At 36.9% G+C, this 26,725-nt stretch overlaps 4 protein-coding genes and 1 long non-coding RNA gene across 10 annotated transcripts in view; 2 read left to right on the top strand and 3 right to left on the bottom strand.

The window, feature by feature from the left end:
• Window positions 1-270, bottom strand: part of ksr2 (kinase suppressor of ras 2) — a 136,651-nt gene extending 136,381 nt beyond the window's left edge. For both annotated transcript variants that reach the window (XM_065250919.2, XM_065250918.2), the window contains exon 1: window positions 1-270. In XM_065250919.2, coding sequence (XP_065106991.1) covers window positions 1-177 — 177 coding nt within the window. In that variant the 5' untranslated portion in view covers window positions 178-270.
• Window positions 229-11,513, top strand: rfc5 (replication factor C (activator 1) 5). Of its 2 annotated transcripts, none has more exons than XM_065250927.2 (11): window positions 229-270; window positions 2,120-2,184; window positions 2,303-2,439; window positions 2,619-2,698; window positions 2,825-2,898; window positions 6,156-6,315; window positions 9,039-9,120; window positions 9,349-9,478; window positions 10,556-10,633; window positions 11,077-11,131; window positions 11,220-11,513. In XM_065250927.2, exons 3-11 carry the CDS (start codon window positions 2,428-2,430, stop codon window positions 11,314-11,316), a joined length of 768 nt encoding a protein of 255 aa, XP_065106999.1. In that variant the 5' UTR covers window positions 229-270; window positions 2,120-2,184; window positions 2,303-2,427; the 3' UTR covers window positions 11,317-11,513. The 2 variants fall into 2 exon arrangements, with proteins under 2 accessions (XP_065106999.1, XP_065106997.1); XM_065250925.1 differs by lacking the exon at window positions 229-270 and adding an exon at window positions 1,453-1,587.
• Window positions 11,488-18,265, bottom strand: wsb2 (WD repeat and SOCS box containing 2). 4 transcript variants are annotated; one of them, XM_065250921.2, is made up of 9 exons: window positions 18,147-18,265; window positions 17,216-17,378; window positions 16,916-17,088; window positions 16,682-16,813; window positions 14,418-14,518; window positions 13,958-14,148; window positions 13,572-13,664; window positions 13,342-13,455; window positions 11,488-11,896 (listed from the first exon to the last, which is right to left on the bottom strand). In XM_065250921.2, exons 1-9 carry the CDS (start codon window positions 18,181-18,183, stop codon window positions 11,695-11,697), a joined length of 1,206 nt encoding a protein of 401 aa, XP_065106993.1. In that variant the 5' UTR covers window positions 18,184-18,265; the 3' UTR covers window positions 11,488-11,694. The 4 variants fall into 4 exon arrangements, with proteins under 4 accessions (XP_065106993.1, XP_065106996.1, XP_065106995.1 ...); XM_065250924.2 differs by having other exon boundaries at window positions 17,216-17,401; window positions 18,147-18,255; XM_065250923.1 differs by having other exon boundaries at window positions 17,216-17,505; window positions 18,147-18,255.
• On the top strand, window positions 17,512-22,886 carry LOC135732678 (uncharacterized). The gene is made up of 3 exons (XR_010526795.2): window positions 17,512-18,042; window positions 18,156-18,329; window positions 22,364-22,886. It is a non-coding gene; the product is annotated as an uncharacterized lncRNA (long non-coding RNA).
• Window positions 18,529-26,499, bottom strand: vsig10 (V-set and immunoglobulin domain containing 10). The gene is made up of 8 exons (XM_065250920.2): window positions 26,144-26,499; window positions 25,503-25,793; window positions 24,498-24,806; window positions 20,993-21,280; window positions 20,561-20,839; window positions 19,778-19,891; window positions 19,369-19,611; window positions 18,529-19,004 (listed from the first exon to the last, which is right to left on the bottom strand). The coding sequence occupies exons 1-7, from the start codon at window positions 26,193-26,195 to the stop codon at window positions 19,595-19,597; spliced, it is 1,350 nt and encodes a 449-aa protein (XP_065106992.1). The 5' UTR covers window positions 26,196-26,499; the 3' UTR covers window positions 18,529-19,004; window positions 19,369-19,594.
• Window positions 26,500-26,725: the final 226 nt, after the last annotated feature.

Genomic DNA, 26,725 nt, shown 5'->3' on the forward strand with positions numbered 1-26,725 from the left:
CTCCAGGGTTCGGATTTCTTTCTGTGTCAAGTCGTTGGATGTGGCACATTTGGTCCTCAAACCCTCCAGGCTGGAGATGCTGATGTCAATCATGTTCTGCACCAGTTCGCACTGCTGCAAGGCTTTCTGCAAACTCAGAAGATGCTCGTCGCTTTTGGTCATGTTCTCCTCGTCCATAATTTGTGAGCAGTGGTCGTTCCCTCTAGTGCACACTACTTTTTTCCTCAATACGAAATCACTTTGATGGTGCGTTCGTGAAAGCACAAACAGGTGAGCGTCAATTACATTTAAGCGACACTCGTGTGTGTGTGGTCATGAAAACTAGACTACGTGTACGGCGATTCCATCGTTGTCATTTCTTGGATATCCTGACGTTGTTTGCATCAGGGTTGCACACTTTGTGTTTTGCGAGTCTACCATAATACACAGATTGTGAAGGAAAGAACCAAATAAAATCAGATCCTCGCTGCGGCGGCATCGGCTAGATCCATTGCGCGCTCGTGAAGTGCAACACAGATTGAGACATCACAGATGATAAAGGAAAAACCACAACGTAAAGATTACGGCAGGTGATATTTCTTAACGATAACGTTTGATTTGACTGCATGTACTCCCCTGGATCACCATCATCAGCTGCATCCCGGCGCTCCCCCACCACACCGACATGTTCGCGTCAATCAAATTCGCAGCAACAGCACCAGCATCGCATCGCCGACACGAGCAGGGATGAGAGTTCTCGCGAGATAAGCATCAATGCGGTGAGCTCACTGTAGAACTCAAAGGACCTTTGAAAAATCAATCCACTGTTTTATATCAAGTGTTAAAATCGACTGTTGTAATGCATTTCTATAGAATGCTTTGGGATTGACAATAATCGCATTTGCCTAGCAGGCTGCACCTGTTTAAAATGTATAGCAGTAAACAACCTGCTATAAAAGTGATGTTTTTGTTTATTGGTTAATTATAAATTTTAGACTTTTTGTAAAGTTTGTTCTGGTTTGTCTTTGTAATAGTTATTTATTTATTTATTTTTAAGTAGTTTAAACAAATCCTGAATTTCTGCTTTGGAGCGTAGGCCGATTAAAAAAATAATAAATAGAAATGTATGTTTGTAATGTTTCGACAATTCATTTAAACCAGAATTTCTGGCCTGTTGGTTATTTGTGGATGTTGTAATTTTTACTGTTCCTTTTTATGATTTACACTGATCTGATCACTAACAAACTGCACTGCTAAATTTGTATACGCTTTATATTATTTTATATGTATATTCTCGCAATATATATTTGTAGTAAATAAGTGCGCCTACAAAAAAATATATATACTTTCAGCAAGGACGAGTTTTGTAAACGGTTGTGAACTCTTATTTTAAAATCACAGTAAGACGCTTCCTCATTAAGCCCCGCCTTTACGATAGAAACGGCATTCTGATTGGTCAAGACGCTGTCACCAAACAACCCACAGACGGAATCCTTTACGTCCCAGTCAGAAAAACGCGCGAACACACATCGTGTTGTTAATGTAGAAAAAATTAATAAATATGGCATCAACGAGTAAGTCGCAGAACCAGACAAGAAATTTACCATGGTAATGGTTGCATTTACTAGTACGACTTTTTATTTTTTGTTCTCAATCGTTTGTAGACTTCCAAAACATTAAGCATCCAATATTCTTGCATGCATACTTTAGCAAACATGTTTTTATGTCGATTGGATGTGAGTGTTTCACTTGTATTAGCCTGTATTTAACGTACATATCGTTGTAAGTTTTTTTTTCAAATCCATGTTGTAAACAAGCAGGCTAATGTGTAGTTAAAAATACGAAGCATGCATTGCAGTATATTTGTAAACAATGTAATATACATTCAAAATATCATACATAACAAATGACAAACCTGCCTGCACTATAGGAGAGTACAGGATGATAACTAATGGCTGAACTGGAATCAGTTCACAGCAAAACAGTCTGGATAATCTTCAGTTGTACATACTTATTATTCAGTACATTTAGTTGTAATGACTGCTATTGTAATAATGAGATCGTCTGTACTAAGTAGTTAAAGAACTGAAAGGTTATAAGCACACAAAAGTTTTTACCATATGTTCTGTTTTTATTTCAGGGTTGAAAAGTACAGACCTCAGACACTGGATGATTTGATCTCTCACCAAGACATACTGAGCACAAGTTTGTACTGATATTTATGTTACCCAATACATGCGTAGGATAATATTTAATTAAACAGGAGATATTGGGACTATTTATATTTTTGCTGATGTATTGATGTGACGGCATTGCTTTACAGTTCAGAAGTTTATCAGTGAAGAAAGACTGCCTCATCTGCTTTTCTACGGCCCTCCGGGAACAGGAAAGACCTCAACTATACTCGCATGTGCTAAACAACTTTACAAAGATAAAGAGTTCAACTCCATGGTCCTGGAGGTACTGAAGATGATACCTGACATTAAATAATACCCAGATTTACTTTCTTTCTTGCTATATTGATACGCTACAGAGAGACATACCAGCTGTAGATAAATAGATCGGCTTTGTGCTTGTAAAGATGTTAAATATGCTTGTTTGATTTCTAATGAGATTTACTACTAATCTGAATTCATCAGCTCAATGCTTCAGATGACCGTGGTATAGATGTGGTAAGGGGGCCGATCCTAAGCTTTGCCAGCACGCGGACCATTTTTAAGTAAGAGCAGCTCACCCTTATTGCCTATTCATTACAATGTATTTTTATTATATATTCACATTATGTTCGTACATTTTGTATGATTTCATCTTACATGTTTTCCCATTGAACAAATGTGTGCTTTAGGAAAGGCTTTAAGTTGGTGATCCTGGATGAGGCGGATGCTATGACCCAGGATGCACAAAACGCTTTAAGGAGAGGTACCATCTGCCCCTACATCAGTTCCCCTGCTGGGGTCCCAAATGGCCCTATGGCAAAGAACTGGGTTCTGCCATTTCAATGTCCACTATAACACATTAATGTGAGCAGTGGGATTATATGTGACCCTGTTTGTGAAATTTAGGATAGAGTCTAATAATCTAATGATGAGATTAGGAGCATCAAAGTTTGATTTCAGTCTTTGGCGTTGTCCTACTCAGTCAATATTAACTAATTCGCTTCCAGCCATTTTTTGAAAAGTTGCCCGCCAGCATTTTTTTGTGATTTTCACAAAAGTTTCACAAAATGCCTTCCAAGAAAAATTTCTTCTAATAATATATAAACATACAAATATATCAAATGAAAGAACAGATATATATAAACTCTTAAATATGGGTATTTTTATTGAAAAAACAATTTATATATTAGCAAAAATCTGAATTAATTGCATTTTTGTGAAGGAATTTTGTAAGAGATCAGATTCAGGGCTGTGTTCTCCGAAACTACCTTAACGCTACGTCGTTCTTATAGGAATATTAAATTTTTCTTTAAAGAAAAATCTAGATAATTTACTTACCACCATGTCATCCAAAATGTTGATGTCTTTCTTTGTTCAGTCGAGAAGAAATTATGTTTTTTGAGGAAAACATTGCAGGATTTTTCTCATTTTAATGGACTTTAATAGAGCCCAACATTTAATACTTAACTCAACACTTAGCAGTTTTTTTCAACGGAGTTTCAAAGGACTATAAACGATCCCAAACGAGGCATTAGGGTCGTATCTAGCGAAACGATTGTCATTTTTGACGAGAAAAATAAAAAATATGCTCTTTTAAACCACAACTTTTCGTCTAGGTCCGGTCCAGCGTGACCTAACGTAAATGCGTTGTGACGTAGGGAGGTCACGTGTTACATATATAAAACGCACATGCGGACCATTGTAAACAATAAACTGACACAAAGACATTAATTATTATCATTCGACATACAACAACATCGGAACGGTCCTCTTTCTCAACACTTGTAAACACTGGGGCGGAGTTTCGTGTTTGTCCTCTGTGACCTCTTGATGTCATGACATATTGCGTGGGGTCACGCTGGCGCATCACGACCGGATCTAGACGAAAAGTTGTGGTTTAAAAGTGCATATTTTTTATTTTGCTTGTCAAAAATGACAATCGTTTCGCTAGATAAGACCCTTATGCCTCGTTTGGGATCGTTTAGAGTCCTTTGAAACTCCTTTGAAAAAAACTGTTAAGTGTTGAGTTAAGTATTAAATGTTGGGCTCTATCAAAGTCCATTAAAATGAGAAAAATCCTGCAATGTTTTCCTAAAAAAACATAATTTCTTCTTGACTGAAAAAAAAGACATCAACATTTTGGATGACATGGTGGTGAGTAAATTATCTGGATTTTTCTTTTAAGAAAATTGAATATTCCTTTAAGTTGTACCTTAAGCTTTACCTTATCACTAATACGTGTTTCCCGAAACGTTCTTAGTTACGTATACCTTCTGTAAGTCATACGTTCGTAAGGTTGGTCTGAAGCAATCTTAGCTATACCTTATCCCACATGACTCCACTAGGGGCCATCACTTTCATAAAAGCTTACATTGCAGTCCATATAACTAAATATTTGTAAAAAAAAGTTGCAATACACTCCGTGTTTAATTAGGCATATATTTTTATATTTAAAGAATAAAACATTCACATAATTAGACATCATTGCATTGATGGTTGTTTGATTTTTAAATATGTTTTCCAAAGGGACGTCATCAGCTGCGAACTATTAAATGCTACAGGCTTAAGAAACTATTTAAAATATATATTTTGGGTGGAGGAGTTGGTGAAACTGTGGAAGCTATACAGCGAATCCTACTATTTCATTTGTGCATTTCATATCTGTTAAACCTTAGTCTACCGGCTAGTATTTTAGCATAAATAAAATTATTAGTGTTAATTCGACTTTGCATCGAAGTTTTTAATGTTTTATAACTTTGAGGCAACTGCATGCCATATTCTTTATAAACATTCAAAATAAACGGCGCACTTGATTATTGCTTGTATAGTCTCATAAGGTCAACAAAATTTCCACATTAAAACTAATCAAGCTAAAGCATCTAAAGCAATCATACTATATATTTATAAAGGCTTTTATATAATATATATTTTTATATGTTATATTTGAAATAGACAGACAGGCTCCAGAAATGCGTCCATTAAGCTTTATCCGCATTGTAACCACGCTGCTTGCGCATCCAGTGTCCAAGCACAATAAACGCGTGAACTGATGAACAACAACAGTTTGTTTTTATATATTTTAAGTGTAATGCACAGCCAAGTACCTGCACGACCCACTTTATTCCCCTGTGCAACGCACTTATTGGGAACCCCTAATATAAATGATCATTTTAAGTGAAGGCATGGCGGATGCAATGGAGCAGTTTATGCATGATACGTTTGGAAATAAAGTTGCGGGTTTTGCACGGGTTTGATATAAAATTTAGAAGGTTGAATTTAGTTGTTTGCAATTTGAAATATTTTTACCAGATATTCCTAATAAATTTAACTTGAACTAAAATGTTTCTTTAATAAAGAACACCGCTATCTCATAACGCAGCGAAACCTATTACATGAAGTGAATAATTGATTGTCGAGCAATCGATATCAACCTATTCAGCACCTCCACCATGGACAGCACCCGCTAAGGTTAAACTTAAGAAGGTTTACATTAAGCAACATCCTAAGGTATAGTTCGGAGAACACACGTAGGAAAGGTATACCTGTATACCATATAATTTTTAAATCGCAGTATTGCAGATTAACATAAAAATTCATCAGGAACACTTTTTTATGCAAATGTTTTTTCTTAATTGATTCGTCAATGGCGGGGAAGAGTTAAAGATGTCAAGGTTATTTTTCACACAGTGTTCTTTGCATTATGTATGATGATCTTATTTAGAAAACAGTAAATCACATAAAATAACTTTAGCTGGGTCTTCACAGACAGGGTCACGTTTTTCTTGGTGTTTGTTAAATAGCTGTCTTTCATCCCTCTAATATATGAACTATGGCTGGGTACTATTATCATAACCTCATTTTTATTTATTTAATAGATTTTTTTATTTTTTGTTTTCAAATGTAAATGGTTTTACATTATTATAATTTTAATAGGGTTCAGGTTAGTTCATTATTTGCAGTCCTTGACGCACACCATATGTTCTCTCTATCTCTCTCGCTTTCACTCACTCTCTCTCTCAGTCATAGAGAAGTTTACAGAAAACACACGTTTCTGTCTCATCGGTAACTACCTGTCTAAGATCATACCTGCGCTGCAGTCTCGCTGTACGCGCTTCCGGTTCGGGCCGCTCTCTCAGAACCAGATGATTCCCCGACTGGAGCACGTCATACAGCAAGAGAGGTGAGAGCTCTCGTCCTTCCCATTTCAGGACAAGTGGATATTAATCAGATGTGTTTTATGTAAGCACGGCTGAGTATTTATGAATTAGGTTAAACTGATTTCATTCTGAAAGAACGTCCATTTTATTAGTGGTGCTTTCTAAAGCACTAAACGTTATAAACATCCATACATACAGTACATAATTTAAACAAACCTTTGGGGCATAACACGCCCCATGTCATCTGTGCTACGGACACAAATGTGATCCTACATAATGTAACATTCTGTGAAAATAGAACGTTGATTTCTTTAATATTGACTGCCTAAAGTCATGTCAAAGATTGAAATCAATTTAAAATCAATGATTGAAATGAAACTGTAATGCTAGCAATATCCAGGTTTCCATAGCAACCACACGGCAACTCCATGGCATGGAATAATTTGGTTAACTTTTCCAAAAGCTGTGACCTAATTCGAAGGCTGGGTCCTTCGAAGGATGTGTCATCGAAAGTGAGAAGTCGTTCTTTGAAGGTCACAGCCTGGAGAAGAGAACTGAAATGAGGCGGTCTAGCCTTCGAAGGATCTTCAAGTTGCGTCACCTGCTGTACGCCCCCACCACGCCTGTCAACGGGACACAGCGGAGACATTTCTGACTAATTAAAAAAATAATAATAATTTATTTTTGAAAATATGACGCATTGATGTAGATTAAAGAGTAACTAAACCCTGGTCAGACCCTGACTCCACCCACTGGCAATATTTGAAAAATGCAAGAAAAGTGGGCAGATCCCAACGAAGATAGAGGGGACGAACTAAGCTCGTATCAAGTGTGTGGTGAGATCGTAACAAGGGCGTGGTAAGCTTGAACCTGCTTACGTCACGAGTCATTTTTTGGACCCAACATCCGATGGGAAAATTCAACTGCAGTGGCCACCGTTCAACCTGAAGAGGGCAGCAATCAGACGTTTTTACACCATATATTGTAGTATTGAAACACTTTATATCCAAATGTCAAAAAAATTACTAAAATCAATGAACAGCACTAATAAAGCATCATTCTTACAGATCATTAACTAAAAAAAGTTGGTTTAGGGTTTAGTTACTCTTTAAACTAACCAATAGTATATTCAATTAATCAACCTTAGAAATATACGCAACATATACAGAATAATATTAATACAAAACATAAAGTATAATACTAAAACAATGGCAAGAAACGTTTTCACTTTTATTTAACAAAGGTTTTAAATGTTTATTTTAAAATATTCAGCCTTTAATACTCAGCCATAACAGGTGCACAATTAATCTCGGGATAGCCTAGGCTGTAAAGGATCCATTGGTTTTATTTCCTTCACAGCACGTTACAAGAAGGACGCATTCTGACCGTGGGTTCACACCAGCTGCGTTTGAGGTGTTCAATTCGCGTCTACCGCATCTAGTTTGCCGTTTGAACATTTTAAGTCTACTCACTTGTCACTTCATTCGTGCGTGAAATTCTAGTCATCGAGACATTCACACAGAAATTCGTGTCACGGGGGGGGGGGGATTCTGCTACTCTGCTCGCTTCCTGTAATCACGTCACTTCTAGAGCAAGCTCCTGATTTGTTAACACGGTGGGTTTTTCCGCCAAAGTTCAAATTCGTCGCGGCAACGCTCAATTTCCAGACCCATGTCAACGCGTCTTTACATTGACTTAACATTGAAATCACTAACATTTTAAGGGACGGCCTTACTGATTCAGTCGCATAGCTGTGACGCAGTCATTGAATAGCGCATTTTTGCGGCAATGGCGGCGCCCAATTTTTGTCATTCGCGTCATTTGCATCGCCCCATGTGAGTTCACGCCTATTTGCATCTTTGCTTGGCTAAGTATGCAATCTAATTGTGCAAATCGTTGAATCCGCGTTTGGTGTGTACGCCCTATTAGAATGCAGCCTTCGGAGGTTGCAGCCATCAAATTCACACACCAAACGCAAAGCATTTCGTTCTTCGCTAGATTACTTGCGGGATTAGCTTAACTTGTGCGAAGACGCGTTTGAGGCAAATAGTTCATGTTTTCACGCACTGCGCAAATTCACATCTATTTGCGTCTTTAGATTGACTTTGTATGTAATCTACACCGCTCTAATCGTAGAATACGCGTTTGGTGTGTACGCCCCATTCGGAAAGAAGTGCTACCAGGCAGCCATGTTTCCAATGCCTTCGGGATGGTATTTAAGTCATGCAAGACTAAAGTCCTATCTACTTAAATAAAGAAAGACAAATATCTCTGAAATCACAATTAAACCAGACACCAACTGTACCTCCGCTCCTACACATGCACACAGGTTCTGCTATACTAAATACTAAGCATTGCATCGTCCCCTATATAGTAACACGAGTGCTCAATCTTGTTATATCCAATATATCTTTGTCTTTACTCTTATACTTCGGTGTATTTTATTTGTATATTTTCATACTGAAAGTAAAACACTGTTAAAATATGTAATAATGAGTGTTAAGTTTATAGTTTTTATCCTGATTTATTTGGTCACATCTGAAATGAGTCCACTCACAAGACCCTGAACACTACAGACACGACCCAACCCTACAGACCATCTGATTACAAAAAACCTTCACACACAACCCCTCCGGCACAGGACAGCATCGACAAGTTTGAGCACATAAAAGCGAGCACTGTGTTTTATGAGCATGAATTCATAAATATTTAAAAATCTGTTTTGTGCACTGCCTTTTTTTGCTAGCATTGACATCACTCCAGATGGCATGAAGGCCATTGTGACCCTCTCGACAGGAGATATGAGACGATCGTTGAACATTTTACAGGTGTGTATCGTGTGTGTGCTATAAACATCCTGATAGATGTAAAGTTTGCTTGGAATTACATGCATTTAGCAACCATTATATGCATGTTTTATAAGAATGATGGTTTTCATTTATGATGAATTATAATATTTAGTTTTAATAATATTCTTAGTTGTAAGATTTTTTTTATTGTAGAAGCATGCATTTGTTCTCATGAGCAAATCTGTACCTTAATGTTTTTATGTGTAGAGTACTCATATGGCCTATGGAAAGGTGACAGAGGAGACTGTGTACACGTGTACTGGACATCCGCTGAGATCAGACATCGCTAACATACTGGACTGGGCCCTTAATAAAGACTTTACTACGGCATATAATCGTATCCTGACTACAAATTAAACTGTAGTGGTTTGGTCCAAGCTTTATTATTTAACATCAATGTTAATAGATTATAATTTTATTTAACATTTATGCATTTGTGAGATGCTTTTATCCAAAGCGTTTCAGTCATTGACTATTAACGTTTTCGTAAGCATTAAAGCGACACTCCATTTTTTTTTTTTGAAAACGTGCTCATTTTCCAGCTCCGCAAGAGTTAAACATTTGATTTTTACTGTTTTGGAATCCATTCAGCTGATCTCCGAGTCTGGCGCTAGCACTTTTAGCATAGCTTAGCACAATCCATTGAATCTGATTAGACCATTAGCATTGCGCTAAAAATAACCAATGAGTTTGGATATTTTTCCTATTTAAAACTTGACTCTTCTGTAGTTACATTGTGTACTAAGACCAACAGACAAATTTAAAGTTGCGATTTTATTATGCCAGAATGAGAGTATAGTTCCTAACCATATCTGCCTAGAAAGTCGCAACTTTTAATTTTCCGTCAGTCTTAGTACACGATGTAACTACAAATAAGAGTCAAGTTTTAAATAGGAAAAATATCGAAAAACTCTTTGGTTATTTTTTAGCGCAATGCTAATGGTCTAATCAGATTCAATAGATTGTGCTAAGCTATGCTAAAAGTGGTAGCGCCAGACTCGGAGATCGGCTGAATGGATTCCAAAAAGGTAAAAATTAAATGTTTAACTCTAGGGGAGCTGGAAAAATTATCATATTTAAAAAAAAAGGGGAGTGTCCCTTTGAAGTGAAATGACTGAACCTAAACATAAAAAAAATGCTCATTTACAAGAAAATGTGTCAGATGCACCTACAAAGATTTTGCATCTAAACTCATCTCATATACATTATATATATATATATATATATATTTTATATAGAAATAATACAAAAATATTGATTCTGACAAGGTTGTATATCTTAAAATATTTTGTGTCTGATCATGAGCGTTTTTAAAAAGTTGATTTGGTCTGATGTTGTGAAGTCATCAAAGATGTGTCTATTCAGTCTGACCCAATATCATCGAGATGTTTGTCCTTAGCGCACGGTTCAACAGAAATTCTCCACCTCAAAACTCTGAAAGGTCTTGCACTCCATGACATTTTAACTGAGGTCCATCTTCTCATTCATCGTGGTAAGACACTGCCGAAAATGTCCAGATATAATATAGAAAATCAGGATAGGTGTAGAATTGTTTGAGACCTACCAACACTCAGCCCAACACAATTTAAAATGTATTCCCAACCCTTGTTTCCGTGGAGATCCTCTTGTGGTTGTCATGAAAACCGGTTGTTCGCATTATTAAATGACGCCTGTTAGAAATGGCAGTGTGTACTGTAGCGTGCTTCACATACTTCAAACAAAAGTGCGCATATTTGGTATTTTCATAGCCCAATCACAGCTAAACCTGAAATTATGAAAGCATTTCAGGGTTTTCTGTAGGTAGTGAAAAAAAAAGTATACATTTTGTATAAAATTACAATTTGTTTCTACTAAAAGCCACTGACAGCATCAAATTGTTGAAATTACTGAGTTATGGGTGACTTGAATGTTCTTCATTTGTGTCTCCCTTTCTAGTGGACTTCCCACCCTCCATTCGTATGGGCTTGCTTATAAAACTTGCAGATATTGAGTAAGTGCAAACCTTTTTTTAATCTTTAATCTGCATATAATTGGTTGATTAGTGTTACAGTGCAAATTAACCTGTTTTTAACTACAAGGTATCGTCTGGCCTCTGGAACCAATGAGAAGATCCAGCTCAGCTCAATGGTCGCTGCTTTCCAGGCAGTTCGAGACATAGTAGTCAGCGATGGATAGGCCCATGATCCACACTTTGAAGGTGTGAAATGGATAAATGAGGACGTGTTGTACTGCTCAGTCACTGTTGACAGCGATTTTGACAAAAAAAAAAAACAAATCTGCTCAGAACCCTTTTGCATGTTCATTTGTATGCTTATCTTATAATAAATAAAAAGAAAATAAAACATGTAAAAAATAAAGTATTTTAATAAATAGTTTAAGTGTAACTTAATTATTTAAAGTCTCTTTTCGAATGTATAATTTAAGATCTGGAGAAGTAAGGCATCCTGGTAAAATTAAATTACATAATTTAAAATCTAGAAAAGTTAGGCATCCTGACAAAAGTACATTACAGTTTTTAAAGTGTAAAATCTGGTGCATATTTAGCCATATTTCTCAGCTCCAATGCTTGTTACAACATAAGATCTTTTGCTTCTGAACGTCCCTGTAAGTGAGAAATTCCAGAATTTTCTTCGGTAGAGGAAGCGCTTCCACCTGATAGGTTGAAACAGAGAACCTCAGGGCAGACCGGCACAGATGCTTGAGACTCGGCACACGGCGTGGTACTCTCCAGAATTTCACCTGTCCGTTTCTGCACCTACAAACAAACGTCTGACTTTAAAGGGATAGTTTACCCAAAAATATACATTTTGTCATCATTTACTCACACTCATGTTGTTCTAAACCTGTATGCTAAGCAGATATTTTGAAATGAGGGTAATCACTTCCATATCAATGGGTGCCATCAACTGTGTGTTAACCATCAAAATATCTTTTCTTCTTTTGTGTTTAAAGCAACACCCCCTTTTTTTAATTGAGGAGCTGGAAAATGAGCATAGAGTTAAATATTTGATTTTTACCATTTTGGAATCCATTTAGCCCATCTATGGGTCTGGCGGTAATACTTTTAGCATAGCTTAGCATAATCTATTGAATCTAATAAGACCATTAGCATCGCCCTCAAAAATGACCAGAATTTTAAACTTGACTCTTCTGTAGTTACATTGTGTACTAAAACGACATATAAAAGTTGTGTTTTTTTAGGACGATATGGCTAGGAACTAGGGATGCACCGATACCACTTTTTTTAATACAAGTATGAGTACGAGTACTTGCATCTCAGTACTTGCCGATACAGAGTACTTAATAAAAAAACATGATTTAAATTTACAGGTAACAGCTTTAGCCATATAATTTAACAAAAAAACAAAGGACTAGTTTTCCAGTTTGTTGTAAACTCTGCCTCTTTAGACAACACAAGAGGCATTAACCCCTTACACGGCGCTCAAACATAGACATTTCTCAGACCGTGGTATCGATTCCAGGTATCGGGGGACTTTTAACGAGTACTTTAGAAAATGTGGTCCGTATTGGTGCATCTCTACTAGGAACTATACTCTCATTCTGGCGTAATAATCAAGGACTTTACTGCCGCACCATGGCTCCCGGAGGCACAATGATATAACGCAGTGCCCGAAAATAGTCCTCTGTTATTAAAAGTTACCAAAGGGACTATTTTCGGGCGCTGCGTAATATCATTGCACCTGCTGCAGCCATGGTATGGCAGCAAGTTCCTAGCAAAAAAAAATCACACAACTTTTAATTTTCCGTGTGTCTTAGTACACAATGTAACTACAGAAGAGTCAAGTTTTAAATAGGAAAAATATCGAAACTTTTTGGTCATTTTTTTGCGCGATGCTAATGGGCTAATCAGATTCAATAGATTTTGCTAAGCTATGCTAAAAGTGGTAGCACCAGACCCGGGGATCGGCTGAATGGAAAATGGTAAAAATCGTGGAGTGTCCCTTTAACAGAATTAAGAAACAGGTTTAGAACAACATGATGGTAAGTAAATGATGACAGAATTGTCATTTTGGGGTAAATTATTCCTATAAACTGACTTATTAGCCAAGCAGACAAATTTTGGTACATTCATTGTTCCCACATTTTTTATACGACATAAACCGCATATTTCATCCTTTAATTTTAAAGAATAAACCTAGTGGTTAGCTACTGAATATCCAATGATGTCATGACTCGTACCCTGTAGCAATGATGCTCCCGTGTGGATGGAAAGCGCAGCACAGCCCACCGGCACGGTTGTGATCTGTATCTGTGACTAACTCATCTCGTTCCACATCCCAGATTTGTAATGCCCTGCAACACATAAAAGGTCACTGGTGACAACAAGGAAAGTAAACGGGCGGCTGTGAGGTCAAATGACATTCAATAATGTAAAACTGAAGACATCTCAGAATATGAGAATTTCTCACCTGTAGTCTTTGAAAGCCAGGAGCAGGCCGACAGGCGAGAAACTTAGATTGGTCGGTAGAGATTCGCTTCGGTCTCCGCACAACTCACAGTTTCTGGATGTGTAAGAGTTAAATTGAGTTATTAAAAATCATTTATAAATCACAGACAAAAAAAATTAGAAAAAAATAAATTTATATTAATTTATATATTTATATTCAAAGCAACTTGAAGTACATTCAAGCTATACATTTTATCAGTATGTGTGTTCCCTGACAATCAAAGTAATGACTTTTTGTGCTACTAATGCCTGCCAATTAAGCTACAGAAACAAAAAATGATCCGATTTGTTACGTTTGGGGCAACTAAATGACATAAGATAAATAATGATTGGGTTTGTTCTACATACTCGACTCTAGTCAGAAGATCTGCTGTGTAAGGATCCCACAGGTCCAACCACCAGCCTGTAGATGAATTATACGAAGCAACAGCAAGCAATGCTCCATCTGGAGAAAAGTCACATGACACCATGGTGCGCTCATGGTCATAGGTCAGGTGTCTCATAAAGGTGTAGGAGCGCATACTCCACAAATACAGCTTCTGTTTGAAGGACGAGATTCAAACATTGTGCACGGTTTAATCAAAAGCAACATGTTATGATTTTTCTTTCATGCCTCAACAACACTCTTTGTCCAATATCTTCACAAAAACACATCAAAACTTTTCACAAACTTACAGGAGATCTTCTTCCGACAGTAATGGGAAAAACCAAACATACAGATTGCTCTGCCCTGTATAATCATGTTAAACTTACATTTAACCCTGCGTTAGTTTGTGCCCCGCTCACCTACATGGAATATGAAACTTACCGAGTCGAAGTTGCACAGTGAAGCGATCATACTGCTGTCAGGTGATATTGAACATCTGAACACCCAGTGGTTTGGACCCTTCAGTACATGCGGATTACCACCTGCACAAATAAACGATTTTATAATGTTATATACACAGTCCATAGGTGAAAACTACCATGCAAATTTACTAAATATATATTCACGTAGGATATTCATAAAAAATAAAGGTGCTTCATGATGCCTTAGAAGAGCCATTTTTGGCTGAATGGTTTCATAAGAATCTTTAACATCTAAAAACCCATTGGGGCAGTTTCCCGGACAGGGTTTACATTAATCCAGGACTAGGCCTGAGTTATATTAGGACATTTAAGTAGTTTTTACTAACAAACTTTACAAAAAAACAATACTGGTGTGCTTCTTGAGACAAAACAACGGCACTGATATATGTTAGTAGAAGGTGTTTTTAAATGAAGGCAGCTCAAACATGCAGTCTAGGACTATGATAAGCCCTGTCTGGGAAACCGCCCCTTTATGTTTTACATTAAAGTGAAGGTTTTTTAGAGGTATAAAAAATGGTTATCCTTAGAATGTTGACTGAATTGTTCTTTAAGGAACCAAAAATGGTTCTTCTACGTTATCGCTGTAAATTGAGGCACAGCAGACAACATCAGCGTTTATGAGGACAACAGAAGGACAGACAGTGGTGACACAAAATAAATCCATCTATTGTTAGATTTAGTATGATTAAGTCTATGTTGGTATGTTAAGTATGATTATGTAATCATGTTTACTCATACCAACACCAAACCCAAAAATACCAACACCGATATAGTAACCATTAAAAATCATGATATCATCCATGTTCTGTTTCATTTCAATTCTTAAACCAGTGGTTCCCAAACTTTTTCATTCCACGACGAACTTAGACAGGAATAATATATCTCAGGACCCACCAAAATAGGCAGAAAAATACATTTAGATACAAAATGATTTTTTTTTTTCATTTTTAGAAGATATTAGTTTATTTTTTCATTGTGTGTGTATGAATTAAATGCAAGTTTAATTGCAATCCCAAAAAACCTGATATCAATTGCAATCCCCAAAAACCTGATATCAAAGCCATTGCCATAAATTGTCATTAATAGGACATGTGTCATTCACTACAACAACCAAGTGACTTTGCCCGACCCACCTGATCCCACTGTGTGACCCCCTAGTGCAGTTTTTCCCAACCTTTTTCACTTCAAGGCCCCCTTGTTGCTCACAATAATATTTCAAGGCCCCCAATCACTCAACTTTTTCCTACTGTCCATTAAAATAAATAGAACTTGAAATGACTAGACAGATGTATATTAGCTACTAAAATGGCCAAAAGAATCTTGATTTTTGCTTATTTCAATGCTTGTTTTGTCCAATTTTTAATACTTTTAAGTCATCCTGAGGCCCCCCTAGTGGGTCCCGACCATAGACTGTAAAAAATATGGACGTAGTGTCTGTGACATCACCCATAGGTTTGTGAAGAGCTTTTTTGAAGCTTAAAGTAGGCGGTGTCGGTCGTCGGCATCTTGGCTGCACCGTGCATCACTCGCGGATAACCGAAAATGGGTAAAGAGGTGGTAAATGGGTGAAGCTGAGGTGGCTGGTTGCCCGTCTAGCTCGATAGTAGTGGCAATGCACCCCTCACTCAAGTGGCCACGCCCTTAATTATGCAGAACTTTAACCGTGGGTTCACACCAGCCGCGTTTGAGGCATCAAATTCACATCTACCGCGTCTAGTTTGCCGCTTTAACATTTTGAGTTTACTCGATTCATTTGTGCGTGAAATTCTAGCGTCATGGGAGGGGCTTCTGTGACTCCGCTCGCTTCCTGTAAACATGTCACTACTTGAGCAAGCTCTTGATTGGTTAACGCGAAAAGTTAAAATTTTTCAACTCGCACGTTTGCTGCAGCAACACTCAATTCGCGCCGCGCTAAACGCCTCATTCGCGCCGCGAGACCTCCAGGCATGCGTCAACACGTCTTTCTTTACATTGACTTAACAGTGAAATCACTCGCGCATGACGCCTCTGCCGCGGCTGGTCTGAACGCAGCATAAGGCTTAATATAATTTAAATGGATAAGTTACGAAAAAATCAACCCCCCTTACAGTTGTCATGAAGGAAAATGAGCTATGATGATATCGGCATCTACTCTAGTAAATGTTTAGGACCCACACACATTATTTTGGCTTCCGACAGCCATGAATAAATGTATAATGTGGCTTCCACACGAGATACTCTGACCTTTCTTTGCCAAGTCCCAAATCCTTAAAGTTTTGTCTCGAGAGGCCGACACGAGAGTGAGACTTCCATTTGGAGCGAAGACCAAATCTCTGACAAGAGCCTGATGTCCAGTTAGAGTATACAGCAGGCTTCCTGAGGACATAACACAACATAAACCAGTTCTGACTCCTGTTAATATTTACACCAGGGTAGATTTATTCGATTAAGATTCTTCAGGGGTAAATAAAATCATACCAGATGAGACGACCCAGACTTGGATCTGACCGTTGTTCAAACCGGTGGCCAGGAGGAGGTCACGTTCATGTCTGTTCTGATCCGCTGTGGTGGACGTGCAGGGTCCAAACGCCAGAGCCCAAACAGCCTGCTTACAGTTCAGTATCCTGCTCTTACTGTTTGCATCTTCAACACTGCCAAGAATATACAGAGTAGAGTTGATAGTTTCCATAAAAATAGCCTACAATTATAACCATTAAAAATGATTAAAATATTTATAATGGTGTTACATAGTGCATAATGATGTAAATACAGACGCACTCTTGCGGCCAGGAGAGAATCTTGACCATGCCGAAGCCCATTGACCAGGCGAAATAAGATCCTCCGGGTGAGAAGCGGACGCTCCAGGTCTCGCAGTGCCTCCCGGTCCGGTTCGGGTCATGATGTACAGAGGGTTTCAGCTCCATAACCAAATCATCCGGTTCTGTTTGCATTAAAGCCACACACCTGTCACTCACATCAAAGTCCCAAAGGAAATCCGCGTCACGCGGCGGTCATGATTGCAACGCCGCCTCCGGGCAGCATTTCAGTCATACAAGAAGTCCTATCTACTTGAATAGGGAAGGGCAGAAATCTCTAAAATCGTTAGGTAAGCTCAAAATAAAACAACGAATTTTCGACCAACAATTAAGGTTGACAAGGACAGTCCCATACTGTATTTCTTACATTTAAATTGCGTTACGAAACACCCTTTTCTAGGGTTGTGGCTAGAATGGATACAGCTACGGCCCTAATTTCGCCGGATAAACGCTGTTTTTCCTAACCCTAAATCCAACATTTGATGGAATATAGGCTGTAACTGTATCATATCTAGCCAGAACCGCTGTTTTTCATCCTAATCCTACCCCTAAACCAAACAAACATCTCGCGAGATTTGCCGTAGCTGTATCCCCTCTAGCCAAAACCCTTTTCTAGGTTGCTCCAGCTACTGCGCGATGGTTGGAAATCGCTTCCCAAAACGCCCATAAGAAGCTCCGCCAACATATACAGTAATCGTCAGTCTTTAGCGATTGCGTTGCACTTTTCCCCTTCATAATATTGAGACTGAGCCGCCTTAGTTTTTCTATAGTCTTTGCTGTTACTCGCACGTAAGGAAATGCTATGTTTACTTGAAATATAACATAAAAATATTGTGTCTTATATAACTATTACAAATTGTTATATTTGATCTAAAGGATCTGATTTGTCTTACCTTTAACAGCAGCTGGACATCGAAACGCGGTGCACATTTTACCTGTCGAGTCATAAATAGATGAAATGTCTTATCACCTACACACCGCTGTCGTTTGACTGGGGGCGTGGCCAGCGAGGTGCGGCAGAGGCGGGTCTATGCGTCACGTGACTGCTCAAGCGCTTACCTTTAACTTTATGTACTGTGAGTATAGTGCATAGGTATGCCTGGTTTATTGAATATTTACAGTGTGCAGTACATATTTAAGATGTGTTGAATGCTTGCTGTTCCCAAGAATGATGTCCTCGTCAGATTATTTTACAGTGTGTGTAAATCTGTTATTTTAATACAATATGAACCTAGTTTATTGTAAATTATTTACATTTACAGGAAAATACAGTAAATTATCACAGTAACAGTTCAGTGTAAGTATGATCTGTCTCTAACATTACTGAAATAATAGAGAAAAAAAGCGAGACTATTATCATATAATATCTTTTGATCTGGGGTTAAAAAAACTTTTTTACCAAAAAACACAACAGTTTACCAAATATTACTATTGAAAGCAATCCATTCAAAACAGCTCATTGACAAAGTATGAATATTTGAAGTTTAATGTCACTATTTGAGGCAGTAAATTAAAACCTAATACTGAAATTAAAAACAGGGCCTATTTTGTATGTATACTTTTCACAGGTAACTGGAATATTTTACAAGCACAATATCAGACAATTCAATAATTTAACACAGTCCATGTTGGCCATTGCGTTTCCTGTACATACAAACCAGATGTTAAACTGGATTTAGTCTATTGCTCTGGTTCTGTTTGATCCGTACGTATTTGATCTGTGTATTCAGAACTGTCTGCAGCATCTTCATCTGTAAATGAAATCAGAAAGCTTGCTTAGAAAGTTTTCAGTACATTTCTTCTAGAGCTGTCAAAAGTTAAATCGCATACAAAATAAAAGTTTGTGTTTACATAATATGTGTGTGTAATTATTTATTTTATTAATAATATATTATTATATATATATATATTATTTATATATTTATTTATAATTATTAATTATTAATAATAAATATTATTATTTATTATTAATAAAATAAATAATTACACACACATATTATGTAAACACAAACTTTTATTTTGTATGCGATTAATCTAAATTATTCTTTTGACAGCCCAATATCTTCATTACAATAAAACCCAAATTAAATCGAATTAATAATCCTATACTCTTACTGGATGGTATTCTGTGAATCTCTACAAGTGTGGTTGCGTGTCCATTGGTCAGCGGTGGCAGTCGAGGAACCGCATCGTGGAAAATCTCCTCTTCGTCCGAGTCCACCAAATGAAAAATGTCCCCTCTGTCCTCTGATGAGCTAAAAAAAAAAAACGCATCAGCATTGTGTCATGTGCTTCATGTGGGAAGGTATTGCATTTATATGAACAAATATGCTCCTTATACTTACCCAAATCCTAAACCTGGGAAAAAGAGATAAAAACAGTGCAGTTAATATTGTACTATACTAACAATACTTTTTATTGATTAGAGCAGAAAACTAAAACTATTTTAACTGGATATTCAAATCATCTTATTTACTGTACTCTAGGTGCGTTACGGTGCTATTGAGTATCAAATCATACGTACCAATGCAAATTCTGTCACGCTTTGTATATGCTGTCACGCCAATGACGATTCCGATCATGATTATTAAAACCGAGACAAAGATCCCAACCACGATCCCTCCGTTACCCGATGTGGCTACAGTATAAAAATAAAAAATGTCAAGCACTTAAAAGAGGAAGAAACTTCACACTTTTGTGTTGGACAGAGAAACATTTGAAACATGTTGTCTGGTAACATTCATCATATGCTGTTGTGTCATTCCTCTCATTGTCAGACAAATGAAATCATGACATCTGTGTGTACCTGTAGCTCAAATGGTAGAGCACCGCATTAACACTACAAACATCATGTTTGATTCCCAGGAAACAGACAGACATAGTGATAAAATGTTTTTAAATAATTGGGGCTGTCAAAAGATGAATCGCATACAAAATAAAAGTTTGTTTTTGCATAAATATGTGTGTATATACATTTTTTTACATGTATATAAATATTTATTTAGATTTTAATATATTTTAAAGAAAAAATATATATAGTCATAAATAACATCTTTCTTAAATGTATACATGTATGTGTGTATTTATATATAAATGATAATTACACACAAATATATTATGCAAACACAAACTTTTATTTTGTATGTGATTAATCTTTTGACAAACCTATAAATAGTATAAAAATAAAAATACATTAATGTAAAAATCCAAAAACATCCAGAAAAGTGTTTTAAACCAGTTAAACCTGTAAAAAAATATATGGGTCAAATTCCACCCATGCGCTATGTGTATGATTTGGCACACTTACTTTTTACAGTTAGAATAACATCCAGCTCTTTTACACCAAGAGGATTTTCACTATAGCACTTATAGATGCCCTCATCCTCTGTAGTCACATTGACTATAGTGAGCGTGTATTGGGGAGCATTTTCAGACAGAATGTATTTAGACGTGCTATTGATGACCGTGTCCTTTTTCTTCCAGACGGTTGTAGCTGGTGGGAGAGAGTTGTTCTCACTACATTGGAGCGTGACATTCGTGCCCTCCAGAGCGGTGACCATAGGGTTTCCCATCGGATATGGGATCTCTGAAATACAAAAGACATAAATAAGTAGATTTAAGAAGATGAAAGTAATAAAAAGGCGGCGTACTGATTAGTCAATTCTCATAAATAACTGTTAGCATTTCCTACTGCAATAATACATGATTAACTACATAACCAAATTAATGATGGTCTTACTAAGTGTGAAGGAACAGGTGTTCTCCTCCCCAGTTACGTGTCGGGCCACACACTTCACCTCCTCTCCATCGGACAATATAAATCGGTTCACATGCACCTCCAAACGCTCCGTCTCCTGGGATGTGGAGTTGATAGTGGGACCCTTCGCTATCACAGGCGGTTTTAAAACCTCATGCCATTCCAGAGTGGGCACCGGGTAACCTTCATGCCAGGTACATATAAACAAAACATCAGATGGACCCTTGTTTCCCTTTTTCCAGCTGCATTCTGGGTGCCTCTCCGGAGCATCTGGAAATAGATGTAAAATTTGTGATCATTCAGACAACAAACTCAAATTAGATTTTTACATTTCTAAAGAAAAATGTGAGTGATGCTTGACTTGATATAACTGTAGGATATTCTGGATAACTGCTTAGTAACCCAAGTCAATAGAGCCCACCCTAAGGGGGCATGCACACCAAAACTTAAGGGGAAAAAAAACGCTAGCTGGTGGCTTATTTGAAAAACGCTGAGCTTCCATTGGAAACAATTGAAAACATGCGCCGGCCGCGGGCATAAAAGCTTTGGTGTGCACGCCCCCTTAGACAAGTAACAATGGGACAAGCATGTATTGTCACCAAGCTATATTCATGTCTATAATACAAACAGTGGTTTAGCAACCACCAATAAGAATAATAATTTACTTAGCTTCACAAACTCTACAAATAATGAAATCTAGTAACCTCGCTCATGAAACACAAACACAATAAATTCCTGTGCAAATCATTTGCAAAACCACTAGTTACAATTTACATAAAAGTTTTCCTGCTTATACACACAAAAAAATGCTGGGTTATTTTCAAGGGAAAAACCCAACCGGTTGTGTTGTAATTTAACCTATGCTAGGTTGTTTTAACTGCAAATTCTGGGTTGGTTTAACTCATTGTTGGGTCTGGGTTAATTTAATGGGTTTATTTGATTTTTTTCTAAAATAATTTAACCCAACAGTTGGGTTCGTACATGCAAAAAAAGAGGGCCTAGAAAAACTACATAGAGAGAAATGTTAATGTATGTAAACCCAAATGTTGTCTATACTAAACGAATCTAAAGTAAACATCAATTAATATTTTGTGTTTTGGATGTCGTATGTGTTTTTGTGGAGAATCAAGTTCATTCAATTGACAGCTGATCATGAATTTTTGTGTACACTTTATGAACACCAAAGTAAAACTAACAGAATAAAAACTCAAATAACTAAGTGGAGAAGTTGGAAAGAGGAATTGGTGTTACAAAGTAGTATTGGTTTTTCCTACTATAGAAGTCAATGTGTACCGTCAACTATTGTATATGGTTACCATAATTTATCGAAATACCTTCTTTTGTGTTTTACAGAAGTTCACATTAAAGAGTAACTAAACCCCTGGTCAGAGCCTGACTCCACCCACTGGCAATATTTGAAAAATGCAAGAAAAGTGGGCAGATCCCAACGAAGATAGAGGGGACGAACTAAGCTCGTGTGGTGAGATCGTAACAAGGGCGTGGTGAGCTTGAACCTGCTTATGTCACGAGTCATTTTTTGGACCCAACATCCAATGGGAAAATTCAACTGCAGTAGCCACCGTTCAACCTGAAGAGGGCAGCAATCAGACGTTTTTACACCATATATTATAGTATTGAAACACTTTATATCCAAATGTCAAAAAAATACTAAAACCAATGAACAGCACTAATAAAGCATCATTCTTACAGATCATTGACTAAAAAAAGTTGGTTTAGGGTTTTGTTACTCTTTAACATGTAATCAATGAGATAAAGCATATTTGGCGTGCTGTCCGAATTTGGATTTTAGCCCAAACCCAAAGTACATCTTTAACTGGGATAGATGTACTAGCTGAGAATGAGGTGATGGGGTGGAGGAGGGATGCTGCAAAAACTGTCACAAGACAGAGGTGAGGGATGACTATATATCTTCACGCTGATTGGTTGGATTACCATGCTCCTCTTGAACCTAGTTAAAGGGGTCATATTATAGGGCTAAAAAGCATTTTACTGTGTGTATTTGGTGTAATACAATGTGTTTGTGTGGTTTATGGTTAAAAAAAATCATTATTTTCCACATACCATGCATTTTTTAGCACCTCTAAGTCCCGCCCATCTGAAACAGGTCGTTTGGTACAAAGCTCATCGTTGTGAGAAAGCGCGGTGTCAACGGGTGTGAACTGATTGGCCAGCTATCCAGTGCGTTGTGATTGGCCGAATACCTCAGTAACGTAATTGGAAATATGACGCTCCTTGCCAAGTTTTGGAAGATGAGCTCCCAAAACAATAGTGAAAGCCACGAGATACTATCGTATTTACTACTACCTTATCAACACGAGCCTGAATCGGACCCAGAAAACAAGGATGGCTAAGCTAATCGATCAACTTTACCAGCGCGATGTGAGCAGAACGTAACAGATGGTAAGGTAAGGATACTAAAACATAAACCATGTTTGCATTTGTGAACGTAGAAACAACAAACAAGCACTAATCTGCACTTCTCAAATCTCGCGTTTGGATCATCATTAGGAAATGCATTAAAACACTTTTTTGTGAGCAAGGGCTACCACAATGGATAAAACAGTCTGGAGGGCTACTTTTTGATATAGTCTACTCTAAGTTTGTTTTACTTGTTGATTTTATTTAAATTTACTTGTTGATATGTTTTAGTGTTGTTTCAAATGTTAACATACATAAACCAAGCCAAGCTAATATAAAAATATGTAATAAATAAATATTACAATTGAGACTACGGCAGGCATCACGTTGGAGACCCCTGTTTTAACATATATCAGTTCCATTATTTAGTCTCAAGATGCGCATTAGTATAGTTTTTTGTAAGATTTGTTGGTAAAAAATACTTTAAATGTCCTAAAATAGCTAAGACCTAGTCCTGGATAAATCTAAACCCTGTCCAGGCTTGTGCACAATGCAGAATTGAATTAAGAATGACTCCTGAATTCCAATTCAATTCTTGAAGTTGAATTGAATTGATGTCAAAAACAGGATTTAGAATTACAACTCGATTTTGAATTAAAGGAAGCAGAACAATAACAAATTATTAAGTTAGATTTTTTTTGTAATTGTAATTTAATGGAACACGATGGAACATGACTTTATTTCCCAGAATGCTTTACTTTAACCAAGTATTTGGAATGGTTGCCAAACTATTTTCCAAAGTTACTTTCCTAACACTGAATGTATGTGAGATTCTTTCTCTTGTGTGACTGTGGAATTTTATTTTTAAAATCGCCATGAATTTAATTCCACTTCCTGTCATTCCAATTCCAATTAAAATTCAACTTCCTGTAGGGCGCAGTCAATTCAAATTCCAATTCATGATTTGAATGGAGGCCAATTCTGAAAATCTGAATTGTGCACAAGCCTGACCCTGTCCGGTAAACCATTCTTTTGTGTTTAAGAATGTACTTCTAATCTTTAAAAAAAAAAAAATCCCAACCATGTGTATACAATTAGATTTTCTTACAGTAAACTAGGAGTTCCTGGGTCTTGCTCTCTGTTCTCATGGAGAGGGTATTCTGGGATACACACGTATAGTTCCCTTGATCGGCTGGCTGGATGTCACTTATAGAAAACCCAAGGGTCGATTTGCTCCCAAAGTCCTTCTCGACAGGTCCTGTAGACGTCGAATTTTCAAACTTCCACGTCAGGTTTTGTGAAGGTACAGAATCGCTAGAGCAATTGAAAAAGACATCCGAGCCTTTTTTGACAAATAGCGTTCCATTCTGCAGTGCAGTTGCTTGAGTTATGTTCAGCACTATGTTAGTTGGACCACCTGTAAAAAATAAAATGGAAATGCATAAACATTAATTATTTACAGAACTCTAACAAACCATATCTCATCTCTAGCATCCTTGGAAAGAAAAGCAAATGTATTTATTTAGCATATTGTAACACATTAAAATAAGGTTGCACTTGTTAACATATGTAAATGCATTTACTAACATGAACTAACAATTAGTTTTTAGTATTTATTAATCTTTGTTTATGTTAGTTAATGCCAATAATACAATTGTTCATGTTAGTTTATTGTGTTTAATGTTAACAGTTATAGTAAATGCTGAAATTCACCTAAACTAAGATTAATATAAGCTGTATTGTTCATTGTTAGCTAATGCATTAACTTATGTTAACAAATACAACTTTATTGTAAAGTCTTACCACAACATGTTATAATTTCAGATAATCTTTCTTTGAATATTATAAAAGGACAAAACTATCAAATAAAACTTTTATAATTTAGTGTTTCTCTACACTCCACAAACTAAACTGTATGCTTATTTGTTCTCTTCACAAGGTTATGTAGCTTCCTACAGTACATCTTTGTCACATGGAGGCGGTTTTCAAAGTTCACGCATAGAAGTCTAACCAGAAAAACCTGTTAGAAGTTAAGCCTCCCTATCCTACAGAAACTGCAGCCACCTTTTGCATATAAAAGCTTTTCACATTCATACGGTATTCAGCACTATACCAGCGACTTGAAGCAGAAGGTTAGAATGAGCTTGCCATGTGTCGAAACCCTCTGGTTGAGATTCACACTGATATTGGCCACCGTCAATGTACTGAAGTCTGCTGATCTTTAGAGATCCGTTGTTTAAAACGGAAAGATGGTCTGATGGCTCAGGGGGTTTTTGTGATGCAACAACAACTCCATTTTTCTTCCACTGATAGAGAGTAGACACATTAACCGGGGGCGAGTTGCATTGCAGTGTGGTGTCTTCACCTTTCTCTCCAATAACATGCTGCACCTGTTCCTCTGTCACTGGAGTCACAAAACAAATAAATGGTTAAACATAATCCTATAACACTAAATGTTTACTAAATGTTTTATCATGGTATATATGTATGCCTGTCTGCCTATGTATTAAATAATACCAAGTCAAAACTAAGTTACAGATTAGAAAATAAGACACATGTAAGTTACCATTCTAAGCGTCAGCATGTACACACCATGATGTATGTGGTAATAGTTTTTAAGACGATATGTAACAAAGTAATGCATTTATACAGAGCTAAACCTTACAATGATAAATAAATAATACAAATTATTATTTCAATTTTAATTAATGTCTCTTAAAAACGAAACCAAAATAAAGTTATAGGCCAACGCACCTGTTTGATGTGACAGAAGTAGTAGATAAACAGATAGTAGGATTATTTTCATACTGCGTGTAGTTTCAGTTTGTCCAATGAACAACTAATGTTACGGACTTAAATCCTTTTGTAATCCTTTTCGATCGCGTTGGCTTTTGTTGGCGGACAAAAAAAACGCTTCGCGCCTTTACTAATATTAAAAAAGCATCAAAACTATCATATGATTAATTTGTGTCCATTTTAAATGTTTCGCTCTTACTCTTTGACTGGTGTATATTTTTAGTTAATCTCGCTTCATGTCCCCATTCTACCTGTTTACCCGGAAACTTTGAATTTGCTGCGTGACCACACCCTTCACCTGTCTTCTTAAAGAAACAGTACCTAAATTTCTTAAACGTCTTTCAAAGTCCACTTTATAGGCGAAGTAATGTCACGTAGAAAATGTATTCTGATTCCAAAGGCCAGACTTAAAAACTTATTATGAGCTATGTAAAAACTAATGTTAATAGCTTTTTCTGTAGCAACTTGTACGATAGATGTTTATTGTAATACCATGGTGCTTTAATTTATCAATTGAATAAATCATTTCTACCTTTACGT

Source organism: Paramisgurnus dabryanus, chromosome 5, assembly GCF_030506205.2.
Source record: "Paramisgurnus dabryanus chromosome 5, PD_genome_1.1, whole genome shotgun sequence".
Classification (NCBI taxonomy): Eukaryota; Metazoa; Chordata; class Actinopteri; order Cypriniformes; family Cobitidae; genus Paramisgurnus; species Paramisgurnus dabryanus.